Below are 19324 nucleotides of genomic sequence, written 5' to 3'. Positions count from 1 at the left end.
TTCCAAGTTTTGAGCTGCCGTACATTGTGTGCTGCTACATTTGATTTAGTTATTTCCCCTTGCAAGCACTCAGTGTTTGAGCAGCAAGGATAAAGATCAGGTGAGCCAGTGTTACAAATAAAGGGGGTTTATTTCCTAATGCAATTGATTTTTAACAAAAAATGGGAAATTCAGCACAAGCATGTTTCCTAAATGAAAAGGAATTTTCAAATTTTCAAAAGAATAATCTCTCTGTGCCATGCACACCGATTTTTAATTTTCTTTAACTGCCATCTATCCATGAATCCTGTGAATTTTGTAGCAAGTCACCTGAAACAAAGCAGGTGACATTCTGGCCTCACCAATACCAGTACATTCTTTTTGAAGCACAGCACAGACTTACTTCTTTATGAGCATCTGATAAGGGTTGCTTATCTTTCGCTAGTTCTTTACACCTTGAATCTCTCTGTGGAGGGTCTGTTATTCCCAAACTAAAATCCACAGGAAGATACCCTTTCTAACAAACTTCCTGTGACTGCTTTGGCGCTGAAGCCACCAGGCTCTGCTTTCTGCCCCAGTTGGAACATCCAGCAAACAACCCAGGTGAGAGCATTGCTTCTGTGCCGGAGTTGTTCCAGACAGCATCCTCAGGCCTTTGAGGCAATCCTGCTCCAGACTTGCAGCTTTTTGGACAAGCAGTTTTATCATCCAAACCAGTTTCCTTGCTGACTTTGACTTTGGAAAAGAAAGGCCTTCTCAGTGTCTCAGGCCTAGGAAAGGTTTCCTGGATTTGGGATTCTGTTTCTGGGACCACCCACTGCAGCTGTTACCACCTTAAGAAGATGTGCTTAGTCCCTTCCTTTCTCTTTTGTGCTCTTGGCTTCTCCTGCAGGACGGGGGATGGCCTGGAGCCAACTCTCTTGGCTGCCACGTGCTGCTGCAGACCAGCAGTGGCAATGGGGGCAGCTGGTGGTGCTGAAGTGGCAGCAGTCGTTCGCCTGCTGCCTCCAAGCGTTCCTGCTGCTGAGCTGTGGGTAGTAAAAATGGACTCTTTCAGCAGTTTCTTCGTAGAATCTGTAAGGTGAAAGCCTCCAGCAGCTATACTCTGCTGTTTTTCACCTTTCCTCTGGGAATCTCTCATCCCAAAGATGGTTGTGGCCTCGAGTTTCCTAGGGGCTGATGGCAGTGTCAGTTGATCTCATCGTCTCCTGAGTTTGCTTTGCAATTTTCCCTTCCCCCTACCGAGGTGAGAGTGAAGCTCTGTAGGACTGAAACCTGTATGGAGTAGGCACAGAGTGCTGTGCTGCACTTCTGTCCTTGGCACTGGCAGTAGCTGGAGAGGGGGAGCGTGCTTCAGCAGAGTCGTCCTTGTCACTTGATTGATCTGGCTTGGGCCCCTTCTGGCCACCAAACTTCAAGTGTAAATCAGAAAACTGTTTGATAGAAAGGGGCTTCCCTGTCTGCTTTCTTGGGCTGCAGATTGCGGCATCTCTAACAGCCTGCCTTCCCTGGTGGCAGTAAGCTGAGCTGCTTGGTGCTTCTCCCTTGCCCAGCATGTCTGTCACCCCTGCTCTTGGCTGTGGTTTTGAACTGCTACCAGCTGTCCCGAGGTGCTGCATGGCTCTTTTGCTCCTCTCCTTCCTCATCCCACCCCTCCCCCTTTGGCTGCCACTGCTAACGGCATTTGGGTTATGGCAGGTGAAACAGTCAGCCTTGAATCGCTGAACTGAAAGTGTTCTGGTTGGGGCAGCTCCTCTGTCAATCTGCCTGGTAGCTGTGAGCCTCATCTGTACTGTCAGCACTTGGGACTGAACCAGGCATGGAGGAGCCTGGCTGTGACTGACAGGATAAATCAGCTGTGATGGCAACTGATGTGTTTGGAAGGGTGCTTTCCTAGAAAAGCTCTGCAGCTTTGTGTTGGTAGACATAAGCTTTCTTCCTAGCCTTCATGCAAGTGTGGTCAGAGGCAGCTGTGCTATTGCAAAGAGATGGGGTGTTGGCTTTTCAGTAGTCAGAACTATTACAAATCCCACCTCTGGATCATTTCCTTCACCGAGAGTGCCCAAAGTTGCTGCTGTAAGGGAGGCTTCCCTGTGCCACACATTGGACGAGTACCTGTGAACAAGCAGCCCTGAGGACTTGCTAAACAGCCTAAATTTGCAAGTAATTTGAAAATAGTGGGAATCCCACTGAAGCAAATTGGGTGAATTATCTATGCTATTCTGCAACTGAAATACTTCAGTGAGTAACTGCCAATCTGTTCTCCTAAAAAGAGTAGATCTTCACAGTACAGTTGGTTTGATTCATGAGCCCTGGAGACAGGCTATGCCAAGATAAAACCCTTTTGTGCTTCTCTGTCTCCTTCTCTGGAAAGGCAGGTAGTGCCCATGGGTTCTTGCCATGCTATACACCTGGATGAGCTGCTCAGGTATTGTGACTGCTGTGAGCAGGCTCCACTTCCAGAGCAATGGGGGGAATAACTGTTGGCAATAAGAATGGAGTGGTCTGGGGGTTTTTTTGTCTTGCTAGGAAAATGAAGAAATGACATAGTAAAATAGACAAAAAGCTGAGAAATTTATAGCTAATCATCAAGCTCCCCATCATTTGTGCTTTCTGATTTTCCATGTTCTTCAGTTGCCTACTACAGAAAGGTTGGTACCAGCCACCACAAATGCTAAGGAAAGAAAAATGGAACAGCAGACAGTAGTAATTCCTTTCATGCGTCTCTGTTTCTGGTGTTAGTAACTTACTACCCCTGATTTACCTATATAAATAAGACAGGTCTCTGTTAGAGCTGGACAGTGTCCTCCTTGGTCTGTTGGGAAGACAGCCCATGGAAGTTGAGCCATTGGCATCGCAGCTCGTGCTCTCCCTGCAGGAGCCTAGCAGAATCAGTAGAGCTGATGAAGGAAATCTCTGTGTGAGAATTGCTGGTGTGTCTGCAGTAAAGCTGATGTTTGTGTTCATCCTTAAATAATTGCTTAAATAATACAAGTCTTTCCTCCTTACTCCATTCCTAGGGTCTGGAAGAGGGAGGATTGCAAACACAGAACAGCAGAACTGTATTTTCCACAGTGAAGCTGCAAGGGCAATTGGCAGCAGCAGGCCTCAGCCATTGATCTGTGAGATGGAAATGGTTGCAAAATCTGAATTTCAGAAACAAAAGGCCTGACCATTTTTAGCCCCAGAGCTTGTTCCTCAGGGCTTGTGTGTGTTTTCCTTCCCATCCACCCAAGGCAGAGTGTAAGGGAGCAAGGCTTCCCCATCCTCCTTGTAAGGACTTCCCAGGCACCATTCTCCTGCTCTGGACTGTGAATGGGGCTAGGGGATGAGAGGGGAAGTCTAGGATTGATGGCTTTGCTCAGGAAAGCTGCCACAGCTGAAATCCTGTGCTTTAACTGCCTGTATGGTTGCCAGATCCATTTAGTGCATAATTCATTTTGCTCTCAGGGATACACACAGGGTTTTTACAAATGTTGAATTACATAAACAAGGGTTTGAGTCTTTCTGTTTGTTCCAGGTTGGAAACATTAACAGAAGAGCTGGGACCCGTTGAAGCCAAGTGCAAATGCTGTCATCTTGCAAATCTTCAGGGTGAAGAGCAGCTCCCCTTTAGTCCGCCTGACTGTGTTATCTTACTGAACAACCTGGACTAGTTTGGCCTATGAACCTCTCTCTCATCCTTGGTGTCAGCAGTGATACAGACAGGAATGTGTTTTCCAAGCCAGCAACATACAGACCAGCTCAGAGAAAGCACTGATGCTTTTGCGGGGGAAAGGAAAACGAGCAGTTTATTTCTTAATGTAAAGCAGAGCCCTCTTGTAGATTAATAAATATTTGGCAGGAATAAAACTGTAAAGCAGATGCCTAAGAAAAAAGAATTAAAAGCAGGGTTGTACTTTCTCTGGGCTGTTCCCGAAGACAGAGCTGCACAGTCAAGTTAACCTCAGCCCTCAGCTGTACAAATACAGGAGCTGTTTTGCTGTCACTGCCCGTTCTGTTGTCCAGTACATTGAATTTTCCAGAGTATTTTCTACAGTAAAAACTGTAAAGTAAATAATAGTAGGGGATGAGGGTAAAAGGATTTGAGAGCATTTCCAAGAGCAGCAAGGCTTTAATTGTTTGCTGTCAGGGCACAGGGGCTCTGAGCAGCAGTTGGAGCATGGTGTGCCGCTCCACCACCTTTACTCTCCTTTTGCATGTGGAGCAGATGTTTAAACATCTCCTTTGCCCATCTGATGTTTCACTCAGAACAGGCAGTTTGGAGCAGCACTACCCCCCAGTTGGCCCAGGTACAGTGACTGCTGTGGCCGTTACCCCCCACTTGTAGTTTTGGGGCCTATATTCAAACACTCTGTAAGCGCTATCCCATTCCTTGCTTTCTCTTGTGGTGGGTTGAAGGCCCAGCCCAGCCCCTGCCAGGTAGTTTTTGGTAGGTGATGTGTGTGCAAGTAGCAGAAAGCTGTTAACACTTATTTCTGCTAGACAAAGCACTGTCCCTGCTGTGCCGCCCTGCATGGAGCTGGGGAAGGGGAGGACAGGAGCCAGGTGGCAGCAGCATGAAGAGCCCGTCAGACTCTGTGCCTCACACACCCGGCACCACTCGGGCAGTGGGGTGCTGGTCGGGTTCATGTGCCTGAGTGGTATCTGCAAACACAGTGATGGTGTCAAAACTGGGCACCAGACCAAAGCTGTGTGCCAGCTGCCCTGCAGTGAGGCGAGAACACCATTCCCACTTAGCTTTCTGTCACTTCAGATCTCTCTTCCAGCTAATGATTTTCCAGGCCATGTAATGGTGAAATGATCAAAGTCTGTCATGAAATACTAAAATCTGTAGTGATATGGGTAAGAGAAAACACAGAGTTGAACATTACTCAAAATATTTTAATGTACATGCTGTAGCCACATTAAAGAAGGGGAAAAAACATCTTACAGAGATAAACTGATCAAAGGATGTGATGTCGTCATGCCAGAAGCTGTATGTTTCAAAGTGACTGAAACCAGTAGCATCACAATGCTCTTTTTCTGGCATATGAAAACCAGACCAAGAGGCATGGAAAGGGAATAGCAAATATGTATTTAACTGGTAGATTAGGCTGTTCTGATCCATCAGGTAAAGAAGCAGTCTTGTGTTTGTAAGGTTTTTAAACAGGTATAAACAGTACTTTATACAGCTTTACTTGTATATACCTATTGGCCTGGAACAGCTGTACTATGTTGGGTATAGATATTTACAGAGGACAATGACCGATATAGAACATGTCAATAAGTACAAAACACCTACCAGATGTGGTGTAGGAGTAACACAGCAGTGAACATCAGCCACAGGTGAGTGCAGTACCTGCCTCTCTTACGAGGTGAAAGTTGCAGGTGCAGCAGCCTGTGACTGCCCCGTTTGTGCTTGCCATGGTCCACTGCCACAAACCCACACCCAGCTCCACCTCAGCCCTGCTTTCCTCAGGGGTAGCGAGGGCACTAGACCATGCCAAAAGCAGCCTCTCTGACCTCCCCATTGGTCCCAAACCCTTAAAGAAAATAAGGACAAAATTCAGCTGACAGACCAATACTCCCCAATGCCACTGGCCACATACAGATCTCAGCTACTTTCCAAACCACTTGTTACCGTCAGTGGAAATTTTGATAATAGAAGTTAAGACCAGTCTACAGCAGATACCTAAGTGTAGTTGTCTTCTAGGCCAATGATAACAGGAGTTTAGACATGGGCCGTGTGTGGACATTACTACCCAATGGTCCCTTTGCCAGTGTTGCTGGCAAAGCCCTGTTCCTTAGTCACTGACAGATTTAACTCCATCACTAGGCTCAAAAGTGTCAATAGAAGGGGGACAGCTGCTTGCCCAGAGACAAGTGCTTACTCTGAGCAGTTGTATTCAGTTTAGCAAAACCACCTCTTTTTATTCCACTACCATGCAGTTAAACTACCCTCAGTGGATTTCTCACCAATTCTCCCACAGGCCATCAATCCCACATGCTGTTAGGGCTCCTCAGTCAGGACTGAGGACAATTGAAAAGTCAGAGCAGTGCCCATGGTAATACCTAATGCCATTGGAGAATCCAGCTCCTGTGCCATGGGTGCTGAACAGGCTGTGCTACTCCATACTTTTCAAAAAGCAGTGCGGTAAGGGAGGATAGTAACATAGGGAAGGTTACATGACAGAAAAATACTGTACAGCAAAAAATGAAAGCTAGTATCTTCCCAGCAGGAGAATACTAAAAAAATCCCCTCAACGGGAGGGAGAGAGGCCTAGAAAGAAACTGGGAGCAGGAGGGTGGAGAAAGCTAAGAGGGATGTGCAGGATGCAAATCCTGAGGCTGCAAGAAACCTCAGTGCCAACCTGAATATCACAACAGGCTGAGTGGACCAGAGGTGTATTCAACTCAGAGCCAGACAACTACTCTGCAGCAAGCAGAAAATCAATCAACACAACCTGAGCAAATGTGGCCTGCATTCTCCCTAACTAACAGAAACATGGTAGTGTGACAACTACTTTGGAGAAAGGATGGCAGTAAATAGGAAAGAGAGGTGGAGTAGGCACCTGTTCTTAAAAGAAGAAAAAGGAAGAAAACATAGGCCTAGTGACTGGAATGACTTTGCAACATGGCGCTTGTTCCCTGCCTCACAGAAACCCTGTTGTGGGAGAAAGCTGGCTGGCAGGCAGGGACAGCCTACCCTGCCAGCCCACACAGTTTCTCCATAGCCTCCCTCTGGGACTGCCCGCTTGCTGACAGGGAATTCACTCAACATCCCACATACAGCAACTGCATGCACCAGGGCCCTCTTTTCTCTTCCCAGGTTTGGTGAAGCCATACTGCCCCAGCTGCCTTCCGCCAGTGAGCTTTTGGGGACTCTCTTCCAAGTGAGTGTTTTACCAGTGGGGATGGAACTGTGCTAAGAAAAACAAAAGGGGGGATTTCACACTGTCCCCTAGTGAAGCAGTTGCAGAGCAGCAAAGGCTGTCACAGACCATGCCAGAAAGGACATGAATAAGCACTGCTACTCTCTCAGCACGGTCCTTTTGTGCAGAGCCCAGCTCATTAGAAAGAATTAGACTAACGCATCCAGATGCATGGCTGTTTCATACACGTGCAGGGCTGCACTGCAATGCCCAGGTAAGTGATGCTGCTTTGCTGTCGGACTACTGTTTGCACAGACTCTACACTGCGAAAGAACAAAGATTTTGAGAAACCCGGATTCTGTCCATACATTTAATCAGCTACTAAGGTAGCAAAGTACAGCAGGTACCCTATAAATATTTTTAAGCCCTTAAAAAAGAAAAAAACCAATTCCTTCTACTTCAAGTACAATGCCTTCTTAACACAAGATGTATGGGAAGAGACAGTGTGTCAAGGCCTACAGGTACCAAACAAAACAGACATTCTGAGCATAACTTGTAAGAAACCCACTCCCAGTACAAAAAAGTACCCAAGAGCCAGTCCAAATTTCCCCCTAAGAAGATGGTGACAGTGTTCTATTTGCAAAGAAATACTGCTTCAGTTAAAAGTGCTAAAAACCATTCTCTTGAGTTCATATAAAAATAATCATGTCTATGTATGCACACACGTATTTACATACATTTATGGCTTTCAGTGCTTCAACTTTCTCAAATAAATGAGGAAATATAAATGCTCCATTACTGCTTTTTCTCCTCAGGTTTTTCAGCCTCTGCTTCTGCAACTGATAAGCTGCCACTACCATATTTTTTCACTCGGGTTTCTACTCTGGAAAGTCTCTGCTTCACCTTTTGTTGAGATGCAGTGTATTCTGCCATGAGCCTAGCAAACCTAGTCTGCAGCGTATCCAGAGCTGTTTCAAGTCTTCCTACTTTTTCTTCCAAGTCTTTTGGGTCAGCTCCAGCTTTTGCTGCCTCCTCATCTATTAAATTGTCTTTCATCAGAATTTGACGCCCTTTCTCTTCCAGAGCCTTTTTGGCTTCTGGATACTCTGTGAGGGCTTCCATTAAATCATCTTTAGACAAGCAGAACAAATCAGAATAACCAATACTCCTAATGTTGGCTGTCCTTCTATTGCCAGATTTGCTGCCTTTGATGTTTAAGATGCTGATTTCACCAAAGTAGCTGCCATCGCTTAGGACTACAAATTGGGTTATGCCATCATCTGCCACCACAGCCAACTTTCCCTCTTTAATAATGTACATTTCTCTTCCAATATCTCCTTTTTTACAAATGTAGTCCCCAGGACTGAAGACGGTAGGTTTCAGTTTCAGTACCAGCTCAATGAGAAGCCCAGCTTCACAATCCTGGAATATACGCACTTTCTTTAGCGTGTCCAAATGGACATTGATGGCAATTTCAGCCTTCAACTTGTCAGGCAGATTTTTGAGAACTTCCTTCTCATCCACTGTTTTCTTGTTGGTCCAGAGGTAATCAAACCACTTAATAACCCTGGCTTCCAAATCCTTAGTCACTTTTCGGAATTGCATGTACTGTTTAATAGAATCCACTTTGGCCTGGAATTCAGCCCTGGAAGCATTCATGTTAGAAATCATGGAGCCGACATTACCAACAATGGTAGCAAAGATCAGCACACCCACCAGGAAGTCAATGACTACAAAGAGATACTCTTCGTCTTTCACCGGGGGAGGTGTTTCTCCAATGGTCGTCAGTGTGAGCGTCGACCAGTACAGACTGTAAATGTACTTCCTAGACAGGCGTGCATACTCTGGAATGGAAATGTTGGGATAGACCCAAGTGTCGGTTCCAAATCCAATGACCTTCGAAATCGCAAAGTATATACACGCATTCCAGTGGATGATGATAAGGATGTACAACACAAGATTTCCAATACGAAACATGTTTGGATAATTTGTCCTGGTCTCAGTACGGTCAAAAAACTCAAACAGCCGAGCAATCCTCAGCAAGCGGTTAAATCGTAGTTCAGGGTAGTTCAAACCAAGTTTCAAATAAGCCAGGTCGGTTGGCAGAAGAGACAGCACATCCAGTTTGAACTGCAACGTTTTGGTATAATGTTCTCGTAATTTCTTTTCATCCTTAACTAGCAAGCCTTGTTCAAGGAAGCCTTCAGAGAACAAAAATACAGATTTTACTTCTTAGAATAAAAATACCATCAATAGTACTGAGTGACTTACATTTCAGATAGCTGAGAACGTTAAAATTTTTACTGTTACGGGCACAGACATTCATAATATATTATGAGGTCATTTAACTAAAAATTTAAATATTTCAATCAAGTTTCAAAGCTGATATATAATGATTAATGATAATTACTCTATTATTACCACAGTGCTCCCTGAAGTTTTCTACTCTACTCTGGGACAGCTGTATTTTTTTCCTCTAAGTATCTTTGCAAAAGGAGACAGGAGATTCAAATGTCTCATATTTTATGAATCATTGGCATGAGTCATAAATAAAGTTAAGCAAGTGTTAAGCAATTGTGTATAAAATCAGAGAGAAATATTTTTAAATAAATACCAAGAATAAGTAGGTATAATGGATCATTGGAAACTTTTTTCCAAACAATATAGATACCCAGTGACCCGCTCCCTGAGCCATGCTTTTCCTCTTGTGTCCAATGTAAAACTGACAGGATTTTCCTTGGTTTGCACTTTTTAGTGTTTCCAGTGAGAGAGAATTTTGCACACTGATATTCATTCAAATGATTTTGAAAATATTAGATTTAAAAAGATTACAAGGAGATATAAACTTAGTTAGAGACCTTTACTGCAGACAGTACAGCCACAGTGCTCTTTGGTAACTCTGAAAGCTCAGGGCACTGAAAATTTTCCACAAGGAACAGCCTATGCACTGCAAAATACTTGCTGCAATTGCAAGTGGAGATATCCAACTGTCTGCCCACTGGGCCACTCAGGAGGAAAAGTCCACTGAGAAAAAACCAAAACATTCCCTGTATGTGAGGGATTATCACATTTTACTAATCCCTTAGCAATCTACAAGCAACCTACAGCTTTTTCAGGGAAGCATCTGCTGAGGAAGACCAAGCTTCATTTCTTCGTGCCCTACACAGCACAGCTATATTTCTGGAATGTGTAGTAGATCTGTAGAGATGCCTCATGTGTGTATCTGGCTTTGGATATGTGCAAACTGATGGTGCCTACAAATGGAAGTATTTCCTGTGCCGTTAATGTGTTACATCCCAGGAAACTGCTGAAAAAGCTGGTCAAATATGTCCTTACTAACAGTTATCCAACTAAACAGAAAAGTTGGCCAGGCAGATGAATTTCTAACTCAAAGTTGTGAAAAATAACTTTGAAAATGCCTTCCTCCTGAAGGGAGATAAACCCCCTCAGCTCTCTTTGTCCCCTCATGGAACTGAAGTCTTACAGTAAAAACTTTTGAAAACATCAAAACATAGAGTATGCTAAACACAACCAGCTGCTGAGACATGAATCTTTTTTCTGTTTCACATGCATAGTCACCAAATAGGTGAAACACAGTGAAACTGGCCCTGCAGTTAGACAGAAATGCCCCACGGAGAAGCTGATGTGGATTAGAGTACTCATGGGGCTACCTAAATCCCAGTTCAAAGCCAGGCCCTGCCCTCAGGCAGCAGGAAGTCAGACTCTTCCCCAAAGGCTTCCAGGACCTCTGTCCCCAGGGCAGATGGACCCTGCAGACTTAGAGAAAAAGGCAGCAGGCAAAGGCAGAGCCAGGAGGGGTTGTTATGAGAAAGATTTTGGCACCTAAAAGAAGTGAATTTTTTATTGGAGTGCATGAAACTGCAGCAGACACCTGCACTGAAGTGTTCAGGAGATCACTGCTGTGATTCTGTGGTTCCAATCCACACCCAGCAAATTCAACCTAACCACACTTTAAGACATATAATTATCAGGGCAGCCCATGGAAATTTATAACTTGTATTGCCTGGAGATGCCCAATTTCTACTTGATTCTTTCTCATTACAATAACAGATATAACTGCAGAAGGTAAATTTAGTTGGCACAGTTGGCATTCTAACTACACAAAGAAGATGAAGCCCCCCTTCCCCTACCCAAAATACAGCAGTCTTGTGATTTAGGCTGGTATCTGAAATTTACTTTCCTTTTGAAAAAGGTACTTGCTAAGTTCAAGAATTTGGCTTGCCATGAGTTGTGTGCTTCCCACATGATAGCATTTTTAGCCCCTGTCTTGTAATTATGTTTATAACTTTTCACAAGCCATAATTATTGTCAAGCTGTCAGTACAGCTTTAAATAAATAAATGACTAAAAATAGATAAATAGATAACGTTAAAATGAAAGATTTAAAAGGACTCTCATTTTAATGATCAGTGTGGGTTTGGACCCTTTCAAGGCATTTTGAGGCTTTGTCTATATCGGTCAATAGAACAAGACAGGAAACGCTTTCTGGCCCTGAGATCAGCTGCCATGACAGCCTGTATTCACATGTAACTTCTTTCAGGCAGCTCCAACAACAACACCATGAACAACACCCACCCCCTGAGTGTCTTCCTAGCATGCCCAGGCACTGCCTGAGTGGACCAAAGTGCAAGCATCAAAGTGTATCAAGGAGTACTACAGCAATTTAATGTTATGGATCACTGTATGTCCTTGCTTAGGCCTATACTATGACCTCATTTAGCTAAAAACAGATATCCCTATAAGGTTAAAATCTGTATCAGCTGGGCATGCTCAAACAGGAAATCTTCTCAGCCTGCCAGGATTATAGAACCACGAATGGGAAGCTGAAGAGAACCACTTAGCATGACATGGCACAGTCCTCACAGATCCTTTAAGTTCACACTTCCTCCAGGAAGGAAAGACCTAAACAAAGGGACCTGGGTTAACCCTAACCTAGCACCAGGCAGTGGCAGATCTGGCCAGGACCTCACAGAGGCTGCAGAAAATACAGTGGGAGGCACTGCTGGTTCCAGGCAGAAGACCACAGACTGAAGGCTGACATTGGTGCCAGGCTCTTGCACTTGAGCAATTCAGCTGACTCTTCTGACCAGGGTGCTGCACAACTTGGTTAAGAAAACAGTACTTGTGTGGTACAGTTCATTTCTTGCCCAAAACACCCTATTGCCCCTTCCCCACACAGCCTCTTACAGTGGCTATTCAGTCAGCTTCTGGCATGCCTATTCAGCACTGATAGAACTGAATTTAGAGACAAGTGAAGAACAAGTGCTGGAATGTTCAGCCTTAAAAAAAATCCAAACTGCTCAGCCACTTCATCTTTCCAAAGCTTCCACTGTTGGGGTCTGCCAGAGACAGGATATTACACTGGTCAGACCTCACAAGGAAATTTCTGTTTCCAGCCTTTATATACATGTAGTATTTGAAAACACCCAAAATCCCAGAAAGACTCACCTGTTCTGAATCTGACAAACATGTCAAAAAAATAGATGATATCAGAGCAGTAATCCAAGAACAGCCATAATTTAACATGGTCCATTTGTAGCTCATCAAAGCAGGCTCTAAAGAAACAAAGATTTAAAAAAAAAAAAAATTACACCAACTGCACAGAGTATTTGCAGTATGTGTCCTAGCAGCATGTTAGCGCACATTGTTAGAACTGAAAAATTACAGACATCATATCCATGGCTAGAGCCATGTCTGAACAGACACTAACATCTTTCAGAATTCAAAGGTGTTCAGGCCAGGAATAAAACTCAAACACATACATGCCACGCAAGTGCACTTACGAGAATTAAACATATCCCTAAACATATCCCATTAAAAATGCATCAGGTTTCATGGGCTACACATCTCCATTAAGACAATGCCCAAATACAAGGTTTGTTTCTCAGTTGCAAGCCGTCCTCATCTCTAGAGATGCATTATATTAATTTAAGACGCCCCACCACTGCCCCCACCCCTCCCTTCTGTTCTCTCCTGTGAGATGAGAAGCCCTCATCCCTGGCAGTGGCCAGAACACATCTCAGCCGCCAGCCAGCAGGTGGCACACAAAGGCCACACCAGTGCTCATGAGGACACATTGCAAGTTACAACCACCTGTTTTTAGACTAAAAGATAAAAAAAAGAAACACTGGCCATCTATTCCCAGTGGTAGACATACCGTATATCCCTAAGGGTATATGAATGGTAAATCTTCTAAGTAAGCCACCCAAAAGATACTGCAGGGAGGTAAGGGGGTGATTTACATGGGAAACACAATGACTGAAACATAGAATTATTATTAACTGAAATCCATACCTGCACACTAGCATACACCAGTTATAGAACACGGGTGCAGCAATTATGGTCAGCCAGTTGTAGTACAGATTGCTTGAAGGATCTATCACAAAGATCTCTTTTTTTGGCCTGGAAAGAAAAACATGCAGGTTTACACTGGAAATGTATCAAGCAACCTTGTTTACTGGAGGCTGCTCATCTTGTGAAGAACTCACAGCTGCCTGAGAAGAGAAAGTATCCATGCAGGCAGCCCAGATCGGATACCAAGCATTAGCTGCATCCCATCTGACAAGCTCTATTTCTTTGTTTGACCCGACTTTGGAAAAAGTAAGTAAGAGTGGGAAGAAAAACCCAGACATTCACATCACCCAGGCTGAAACCCATAGCCTTTATGTATAAGCCCCCCACTGAAAAAGGTCTTGAGATCAAGCAGATTCCTTTTGGAAATGATTCCTAACTACATGTCCCCATGACTACATAGCATATGCCACTATATACACACATACATATACATTTACAGTATATTACTGTAACATACTCCTTAACTATGAAGTCCAAACAAATGCATTCTCTTTTTTCATCTGCTTCCATTGTTGCTTTTAATAACTGCTAATACTAAATTGTACTATGTTTGTGTCAGCTTTAGGGTGACAAAGCAAGAGCAAACCCTTCAAATGATCTCATTTTGTTGCAGAAATACGTCATCCCCTAACAAACAGAAGCAAACTTCAGTGATCACTAGCCATCAACTGCACCATATTAAGTAATTAAATATACTAGTCAGTGAAATATCTACACTTACTAGCAAATCTTTAATTTTCTACATGTAAGATTCTTGGTAAGATGAACCAGAGTTTTGGTTCATATGCTCTGAGTCGTTATGGACTCTGAGTCATTTTCGAACAATGAAAAGTCTGTGCAGCTCTGCAAAGCAGGCTGCTGTCCTAAAATGTCTTTATAGTAAAAAAATGATCTTCGAATCAAAGTGACCAAAGGCAGCTCAATTCCCTTTTAATGACATAGGAAGCTGATCGTGACACAGGTCTAAACACAGGTCTTCAAGACGTAACAACTTTGCCAAGCAGTTGAAACCTTTCCAAAGTGGAAAATGTATTAAAGATTTGACAGGCTAAGGTTCTGCAGTCCACAGAACAGTGATAGCGAAAGTGTTATGATGAAATGCCATACCATGTTTTGTAGTGCAGGGAGGTATGTTACAAGCACATATTTGTTCTTTATACTTACTCTTCCTTTTTTTTATCATCTTTTTTGTCATCTTTTTTGTCATCTTTCTTTTCCTCTTTCTTTTCCTCTTTCTTTTCCTCTTTCTTTTCCTCTTTTTTCTCCTCTTTAACCTCTTTCTTTTCTTCCTTTTTGCTGTACAACATAATGCAAAGCTTAGCAATATTACCAATATTGAAGCAGTTTAGGGAGAGGGAGGATGTTGAGGTAGAGGAAACTAGACTACTCTCCAGACAGAGTAGGACGGGGATCCAGCTGAGACCTCACCCTGGCAGCACCACACTCTCACATCAGGTAACCAGCTGGCTGATTCTCTGCATTAGTCACCCACACTTTCTTGACCTTTTCAGACATCAGTGTACCAGGATGATTTTAAGTAAACGCTCTCAATTTGTTTCATTCTTTAGAACCCAGGCATTTTAAAAAAAAATCTATCAAATGATGACAAAACTTGAAATGGCTTAACAAACTGTCAACATTCTTTGCATAGCTAAAACCTCACTGTGATTGTCTGAAGCTTTAATAGTAATTAAACAAAATGATGCTCAATTTTCTCTCATGGTTCTTTGAAATCAGCAAAGCTATAATTACTTAATTACCTCTGGTTTTAACAATTGCCTTGAAGAATTCCAGACAATATTTGAACAAAATCAGCAAATGTAGAGAAAAGAAGTGTGTCTCACTTAACTATACAGTAGTCATTTTATAAATGCTTTATAGTCACTATGATTAACCCATCCTATTTTAGTTGCATGTAAGAGATAGAGATCTACTATATCTATGAGATATTCCATGTGGCATAGTCCATGAGTCCGCAAGATGACTTGTGCTCCAAAAGGATTTCTTTGCTTTCCATCAACTGTAATAGAAGAACAGGTTGCCCAGCTCAGATGCAAGTGTCTGTGCTTGGTCAGAGGAGCTATGCTCAAATTGCTCTGCCCATTTTCCATTGCCACAGTATTCAAAGGCTGAGCATTAAGCATGAAGTTCCAGTCTTTCCTAAAATCAATGGGAATTTTGCCTAGACTTGATGGAATCATGGTAGTCTCCAAGTTAATTAATCATTTTCCATTCAATAAAGTAAAATAGGGACCATTTAACACGATATATTCTAACATTCCAAAGTATCCAGCACTGACTCAGGCTTCAATATTTAACTCCAAACATGGATTTTCATACTGTTCAAGCTCATTAGAATGTGATAAGCCAGATATAAAGATAGTTCAAGACTCTTCTGTTCAGACAAACCTAAGAATGGGGCAAGTCAGATCTATGTTAACTTAGAGTAGATAGATCCACAAATCCTTTTCAAAACTGCAGAAAGTTAACATCTCTCTTAAGATTCTGCCAATACAATCTTAAAGCTAAATTTTTTACATGCCTTGGTCAAGAATCATGTAATGCATTGCCTGAGATCTCCTTTTTTTTATTTGAAATTTGTCTAGTCCTCGAAGAAGAAAGTGTCCCCATTAGACAGAAAAGCCTAAAACTGTTCCTGACACTACAGTATATGTGGATAATGCCTATTTAAACATAACTCCCCACAGATAATGTCTGGTTTGGATGAAAGCCAGGGACTCTAGCTCCCACGGGAGCTTCATGTTCTCTGAACTGCCGAGACTGGGTCTGAGCCTCCCTTTTCACCGGTGTCAAGAAAGGATACATTAGTTCAATGGCAGCCACATCTCACAGCAAAGGCAGAGTATGGAATAACAGGTGAAAAACAGGACTTGTGCTTTTCACGCATACCTGCTCATACCACTCAGATCAGAAAGGTCTAGGCTGTGAATGGCAGCCATGTCTAGGAATGTGCTTGTTACAGGGAGAAAGAAGCACTCCAAAGGAGAAGACAACAGTCACCAATTTTAAGATAGCAGCAGCTTTCACCTGTTAGCAATGAGCACCTGTTCTAATTCTTACCCTTAGACATTTCCATAGTGACGGAGCAACACAGTGTGATTTGGAAAGCCCAGGCTCATTTGGTAAAAAATGCTGAGATCCTACACTTCGCCACATCCAGGGAAATATCTACCAAGCTGACCAACACCACCGAAACTTTCAAAATTATACACTGCAAGGGAGTACGACTGGAGGAAAAAAGAACCTTTAGCTTGACTGATCTTCTATTTATGAATGCATCTCAAATCAAAGAAACAGCTTTTCATTTACCAAGGCTGCTTCTTACACAGCAGTGGGAACTGCTGCTCAAGTATCTATTTCTCTGCTTACTGACTGCCCTGGACTTTATGGCTTCATTTTCAAATCTGGCCCCAAAACTCCTTCCTGTTTAAAAAACATGTCAGGATTTCACTGCAGATTACCATAAATGGTGTCTGATCTTAAAGGCAATTCACAGTTGCTGTTATCAACATCAATGTAGCTCTTCAAGATTTAAAATGTCTGTCATTCTCACCAACAGTTATAAGTAAATGGAATTTGCAAAGGGTAGGGCTATACATTTGTGGATCTTGTTATGCAGGGAAAAGTAGGTTGAGGTAGAGAACCAATCAAAAAGTCCTGGTGGTGGTGAACTTTGGAGGGAATATTTTGACCATTCCAGCTCCCTCCTATGTTCATGGTTTCTTTTTAAAAAGTGAAAAAACATTATTTTATACAGCATCTCATGCCAATAATTATTTTTCTCTGGCCTGAGATCTTCTACAAACTCATCTGTCAACTACAGGTATCTTTCATAATTGAGTTTCTTCCATTTATGTGGCCTCTGTGCATCTTTCCATTATCATACCTCCCACCTTACCACACTCCCACCTATTTGCATGGAAGTCACTCGGAAGAAAAGACTGGTTATAATCAAAGACTTGAAAGCATCGCCAACAGTTCCCCAAGACCTGGCACACTTAGGTCTTTAACATAATAAAAAACCTAAAGCTTAAAAAAGACATTCATTTGTTTTTCTTTATCAGTGCCACTCAGGAAACTGGAATGCAGTAACTAATAAAACAGTTGTTTGTGTCTGCCATTTTTTACCCCAACAGAGCAGCATCCATTCTGTGTTTCCGCAGTTTTAGACTTGGAAAACATCTTCATCAGCCTCATAAAAACACTGTCATAGTCTTTGAATTAGTCAAATATTTGCATTTCTCATCTGTCAAGTACTTTGAAAATCAAGTGTGTTTCAGACTGTCGGGCAGGTAGACAGACAGGTATTGTATTTATTTTAAAATGACAAAAAATTGGAAGGATGAAAGTCTTGCCCAAGGTACGTGAGTCATTGTCAGAAACAGAGAAAGACAGAAGTATTTCTATCCTAATCAATCCTTTGGGCCCCATCTCGGAGGCTAAGCTGCAGGCTTATAGCACTTCTTTTATACCAGTCTGAATAAAAATCTACACATTTCTCTCACTGTTCACTGCACACAAATTTTCCTTTTTAATAAAAGTTATGCAAACAAAACCAAAAAGTTGATTTAGGAGGCGGAAAATTTCTTGTCCACATATGTGCACAAAGGTTTTGCAGTATCATTTAAAATGTACAGTTTGAACTTGCCCATGACAAAATTATTTCGAGAAAATAAACCCCAAGAGTGTTCTAAAAGTATTTCTGACACAATCAGAAGCTGTCTTGATTATTTTTTTTGCTTTCATTTGGAAAACAATGAAAAAAATTTACTATCATCATGCGTGAGAACAGATCTGCTGCTGGACACTCAAGAGCAGATATGTCCTCCAACAGCTGAGCAAGAAACAAACATTGGTGTTGGGTAATTTTAAATTACAAGAGCTCGTCACACTGTTCAATAAATTTCTCTTTGGTGTAACACTGTGAAATAGCTTGTCAGTTATATAAAACAGACAAAACAAAAGCTTCTGTTAGAGCTTCTGTTACAATACCAGCCTTAATATGGTGCCTTTCACTCTCTCTAAAACAACAATATCTGCTGAACTGAAACACACTTTAAAAGGATGCACACAGAAGTGTTTTCTTGGTACCCTGACCAGTATCCACTTCTCATTTGACAATCTGAAATTTTTGAGGCACTTGATTTGAAAAAAGGGACCAGTATGTTAAAAGAGGAAAATCACTATTAGGAAATTGATACATGAATCTCATTTAAAAACTGAAGAATTAATAAATCAATTGGTGATGCAGTAAAATCAGCCAGCTGAACTACAGGAGGTAGCAACTGAATTCTTGATCAAATTCAGTCCTTGAGAGGAAATGGTAACTTCAGACAAAAGAAGTTCACAGGGAGCACGAAGAATGTTTTTCATACTAAGAAAACTAGACCTTTCTCTATAATAAAACTATATTCCTAGGAAAGGCTTAGTGAGAGCTAAGGAGTAACTACAGTAACTACAAATGTTACTAGGCTGGAAAGGGAAAAAGACAAGGTGCCAGTAGTATAGAAAGATGTTTGGAAGTTATCAGTACTTACTCTTCATTGGTGTTGTTGCTATAGTTGACATTAAACCTGGCCAAAGGCCAGTGACTGAAAGCAAGTTAAATAAAACACATTAAAGAGTGTAAAGACTGTTGGTATTTCATGCACGTGTTCACAGACATGACAGACTAATTTACTAGCACCTCACATATGCACTGATAAGATTAGGAAGGTCAACTTTGACTGCTGTGATAAGCCTCTTTGCATAACTGCTTCAAGGCACCAGATTCTCTTTACCGTGTGCTTCGCATACCCATTTGTGACCACATTTGCTGCCTGAAGCTTGTTCTTAGGTGTATCAGTGCATGGCAATATGCACCTCACTATTTTTAGCCTTTTACTCATGGGGCTGCTATTTTAAGCTTTCTTCAGTCCTTTCAACTCATCTTCATGAATGCAGCATCAAGGCTTGTGGATAAGTAATGAGCATACCTACCATTGCTGCAGAATTAAGCCTTCAGGATACAACAACTGGGATTTACTGTCAAGCAGCAACAGTGTAAAACTGAGAAGGCAAGGATGGATACTCTCAAATTCACTTTGAATAGCCTCA

At 42.3% G+C, this 19324-nt stretch overlaps 1 protein-coding gene across 3 annotated transcripts in view; it reads right to left on the bottom strand.

Moving 5' to 3' along the window:
- Window positions 1-4849: 4849 nt before the first annotated feature.
- Window positions 4850-19324, bottom strand: part of CNGA3 (cyclic nucleotide gated channel alpha 3) — a 30302-nt gene continuing 15827 nt past the window's right edge. Inside the window, exons 5-9 of one of the 3 annotated variants that reach the window (XM_027642365.1) lie at window positions 18766-18819; window positions 14372-14503; window positions 13148-13255; window positions 12302-12408; window positions 4850-9034 (exon numbers count right to left, since the gene is read on the bottom strand). In XM_027642365.1, coding sequence (XP_027498166.1) covers window positions 7629-9034; window positions 12302-12408; window positions 13148-13255; window positions 14372-14503; window positions 18766-18819 — 1807 coding nt within the window. In that variant the 3' untranslated portion in view covers window positions 4850-7628. The remainder of the gene's footprint in view (window positions 9035-12301; window positions 12409-13147; window positions 13256-14371; window positions 14504-18765; window positions 18820-19324) is intronic. The other 2 variants (XM_027642348.1, XM_027642355.1) reach the window with 2 other exon arrangements.

The sequence above is a fragment of the Corapipo altera genome, unplaced genomic scaffold (genome assembly GCF_003945725.1).
Source record: "Corapipo altera isolate COAL_440 unplaced genomic scaffold, ASM394572v1 0, whole genome shotgun sequence".
Lineage (NCBI taxonomy): Eukaryota > Metazoa > Chordata > Aves > Passeriformes > Pipridae > Corapipo > Corapipo altera.
The sequence above is the reverse complement of the archived record's forward strand: the minus strand, read 5'-3'. Positions and strand labels throughout refer to the sequence as shown.